The 3,784-nt window shown below is 33.0% G+C and overlaps 1 protein-coding gene across 1 annotated transcript; it reads left to right on the top strand.

Annotated features, from left to right (window-relative positions):
• The first annotated feature begins 2,029 nt into the window (after positions 1-2,029).
• Positions 2,030-2,985, top strand: LOC111891342 (uncharacterized protein At2g29880). Its single transcript, XM_023887396.1, has 2 exons — positions 2,030-2,362; positions 2,455-2,985. The coding sequence occupies exons 1-2, from the start codon at positions 2,030-2,032 to the stop codon at positions 2,983-2,985; spliced, it is 864 nt and encodes a 287-aa protein (XP_023743164.1).
• The last annotated feature ends 799 nt before the right edge of the window (positions 2,986-3,784 follow it).

The raw sequence follows: 3,784 nt of genomic DNA, 5'->3' as shown, positions 1-3,784 counted from the left end.
GCTAAGCGTGGTCCAAAATTCACATGGGAACCCGAAGACCAGATGAACCAGAAGTACCCTCACCTATTCTCTCATTCGTGAACCAATCTTTCGAAAGAATCTCGGGACGAAATTCCATCTAACGGGGGATGATGTCACAAGTAGCCTTTTTGATTAGGAAACTCGGTACTCTTAAACATTATCTATTGTGACACATGTAATTCTTATTCGATATCATGCACTATGCTCAATCAATGACAACCAACTTAATCAAGATTCACAAGTAAAGTTCAAAACTATATACAAAACGTTTCGAGTAGTCAACTAAGGGTTGAAAACCCTAAGGGGGTGTTTGGTACAGGGAAATAAGTGTAGGGAAAAGGAATTGATTCCTTTTCCTTTGTTTGGTTAATAAAAATAATACGGAATTGAGAAATAAATCAATTCATTTTCCATCAAATCCATTCTCTGTTTTTAATAGGGAAAATAGAGAAACAACGTGATAGAGAATCAAAAAAAAAGCGGAGAAATCAAATTGCCCTCGATTCAAACCTCATTGCTTGCAATCGTTCAAGATTTTTCAAAGATTTCATGCAATCGGCCCACGTAAGTGATCAAAACATATCTTTTTTGCCCTACATATGCGATACAGAGGATCAAAGTCGTCGGCAGTACATAGGATCGAAGTCGCTGTTGTTCCATTCACGCTACATAGGATCGAAGTCACGAGTGCTCCATTCACGCATTATTTGTGGCATTTTCTTTGGCGATTTTGGCACTATCATCTTCCAATTCAAGGTGTGATTGTTAATCTTCATATCAATTCTTCCAATTAAAGAATTTTGTTTGTTGAATTGTCTTGAAATCTTGCCAAGATCGACTTTTTAAACATGTTTTAGTACTATTGTAGATTTCTTTTTTTTTAGATTGTTACCCTACATTGATCGATTCATTAAACATGTTTTACAGTGGAACTTGTTTTCCTATTGCAGTTTTTTTTTTTTTTTAATTTTTTCCCTACTTTGAACCACCATAAAAGCTTCATACAAGCTCGAAATGCTGCGATTTTTTTTTCAAATTGTACTCCTCTGTCTTGTCTACGTTTTAGAATCAAAAAACAGCTTAATTGGTTAAGTTTTGGTTGGGTTATACAGCCACAAACAGGAGTTGTTATAATTGCTGCATAATATTTCAGCACTTTTTATATATTTTGTCCAACTTTGAACCATCATAAAAGCTTCATACAAGCTCAGAATGATGCAATTTTTTTTCAAACTGTACTCATTCGTCTTCTCTACATTTTAGAATCAAAAAACAGCTTAATTGGTTAAGTTTTGGTTGAGTTGTAAAGCCACAAACAGGAGCTGTTATAATTGCTGCATAATAATTCAGCACTTTTTATATATTTTGTCCAACTTTGAACCATCATAAAAGCTTCATACAAGCTCGGAATGATGCAATTTTTTTTTCAAACTGTACTCCTTCGTCTTGTCTACATTTTAGAATCAAAAAACAGCTTAATTGGTTAAGTTTTGGTTGAGTTATACAGACACAAACAGGAGCTGTTATAATTGCTGCATAATAATTCAGCACTTTTTATATATTTTGTCCAACTTTGAACCATCATAAAAGCTTCATAGAAGCTTGGAATGATGCAATTTTTTTTTTCAAACTGTACTCCTGCGTCTTGTCGACATTTTAGAATCAAAAAACAGCTTAATTGGTTAAGTTTTGGTTGAGTTATACAGCCACAAACAGGAGCTGTTATAATTGCTGCATAATATTTTAGCACTTTTTATATATTTTGTCCAACTTTGAACCATCATAAAAGCTTCATACAAGCTCGGAATGATGCAATGTTTTTTTCAAACTATACTCCTTCGTCTTGTCTACATTTTAGAATCAAAAAACAACTTAATCGGTTAAGTTTTGGTTGAATTACACGGCCACAAATAGGAGTTGTTATGCATAATATTTGAGTACTTTTTATAAATTTTGTCAAACTTTGAACCATCATAAAAGCTTCATACAAGTTAATTTTTTTGTAGACATGGCAGGGAGAAACAAACACACATGGAATACTGAAGAGGATGCAAAGTTAATTGAAGCATTGTTGGAGTTACATGTATCCGGAAAGTATGGTGGTGCTGACAAGGGATTCAAACCCGGTTATTTGAAGGCAGTGCAACAATTACTAGATATAGGTCTTCCTAACTCGGGTTTGAAAGCAGAGCCTCATATTAAATCAAGGATGAAGACATGGAAAAACCATTTCAACATCGTGCACGACATGGTATATGGAACAAACACGAGTGGATTCGGCTGGGATACAAATAAATGTTGTGTTACTGCTGATGTTGAAGTTTGGGATGAGTACATAAAGGTACTATAATGATTATGTTTGTAGTATTTTTAGCGTCATTAAAACTTGTTGTAAATGAATAGTAACCAAGTAATTTTGTGCCATGTTTGTAGAGTCATAAAGGTGCTGCATGTTTTCGCGATAAACGATTTCCCCAATTTGATAACCTATGTAAAATCTTCGGGAAGGATAGAGCTACTAGTCATGGAGCTACTGATCTTGGTGAAGATATGACTGAGACACAAAGAAACTCACATGTTGATGTGGAAGGGTTGGAAGAGATTATTGAAGAGACGCAACAAACTGTTCATGTCAATAGTAAACGTAAAAGACCTCCAACGGATGACACGGAAAGCTCTTATAAGGAAGCAGCGAAAGAAATGAAAGAGACTTTCAAGGAGGTTGGTGAAAAACTTAATGAAACAATATACAATATAGGAAGGCAAGAAAATAAGGAAGCATGTGATTTGATAGATAAAGTTATCAAAGATATAAAACGCATGCCAAATATCAATGTAAAACAACGAATTAAAGCGATTGACATGTTTAGCAAAGATCAATTTCATGCCCGTGCGTTTTTTAAGATGACAGAAGAAGAAAAGATTTGTTATATGGAAATGATTGGGGATGGCTCAATATCATGATTAGGTTATTTTAAGTGATGTTTTTTTTTTTTAGTTTTTACGAATATTGAATTTGACTCTTTGCACATTTTGTATTAGATATAGTTACGTTTTTTTAGTTTTTAGGAATACTGAATTATACTTTTTTTTATATATCCTACATTGGACATAGTTTTTGAATAGTATGATTTGCATGCTTTTTTAAAATCTATTTGTAAGTTATTTTTTTATATTGGAAATATGTTTTCCAATACAAGATGTATAAAAAATAATATTAATTGATTAGAAAATAAATTATATAGTAACAATTAATATTAAAATTAAAAAATTAAAAAACATAAAAGATGTATATTTTGACTAATTAAGATGTACATCATAATACATTTTTATAAAAAATATTGTTTCAAAATTAATAAACAAGGTAAAAAAAACTCATTTCCATTTCATTGATTAATACAACCAAACAAGAGAAATGATTCTCAAAAACATTTCTCTAATGAATTCTCAGTTCTACCAAACAAGGGAGTCAATTCTCTTTCTCCAGCTTTATTCTCTTTCTCTGCATTTCCATTCTCTGCACCAATTCCACTTCTCTGTACCAAACGCACCCTAAATTCCTTTTACAACCAAATGAAGAGATATAGTTCAGAAGTTGGGATCAGCAAGAAGACAGTACACAATGAAGATACATTGTCTTCATGATCGGCCACTTACAGTTACACACAGGAGAAGCTTCAGTGTATCCTCCGCCTCAAAATGATGATCTGTCGGGGTCCGTTCATCTTCTAGCTTCCTCCCTAAATATGTAAGTCTCTGTTGA

This window comes from Lactuca sativa, chromosome 5 (assembly GCF_002870075.4).
Source record: "Lactuca sativa cultivar Salinas chromosome 5, Lsat_Salinas_v11, whole genome shotgun sequence".
NCBI classification, from domain to species: domain Eukaryota; kingdom Viridiplantae; phylum Streptophyta; class Magnoliopsida; order Asterales; family Asteraceae; genus Lactuca; species Lactuca sativa.
The sequence above is the reverse complement of the archived record's forward strand: the minus strand, read 5'-3'. Positions and strand labels throughout refer to the sequence as shown.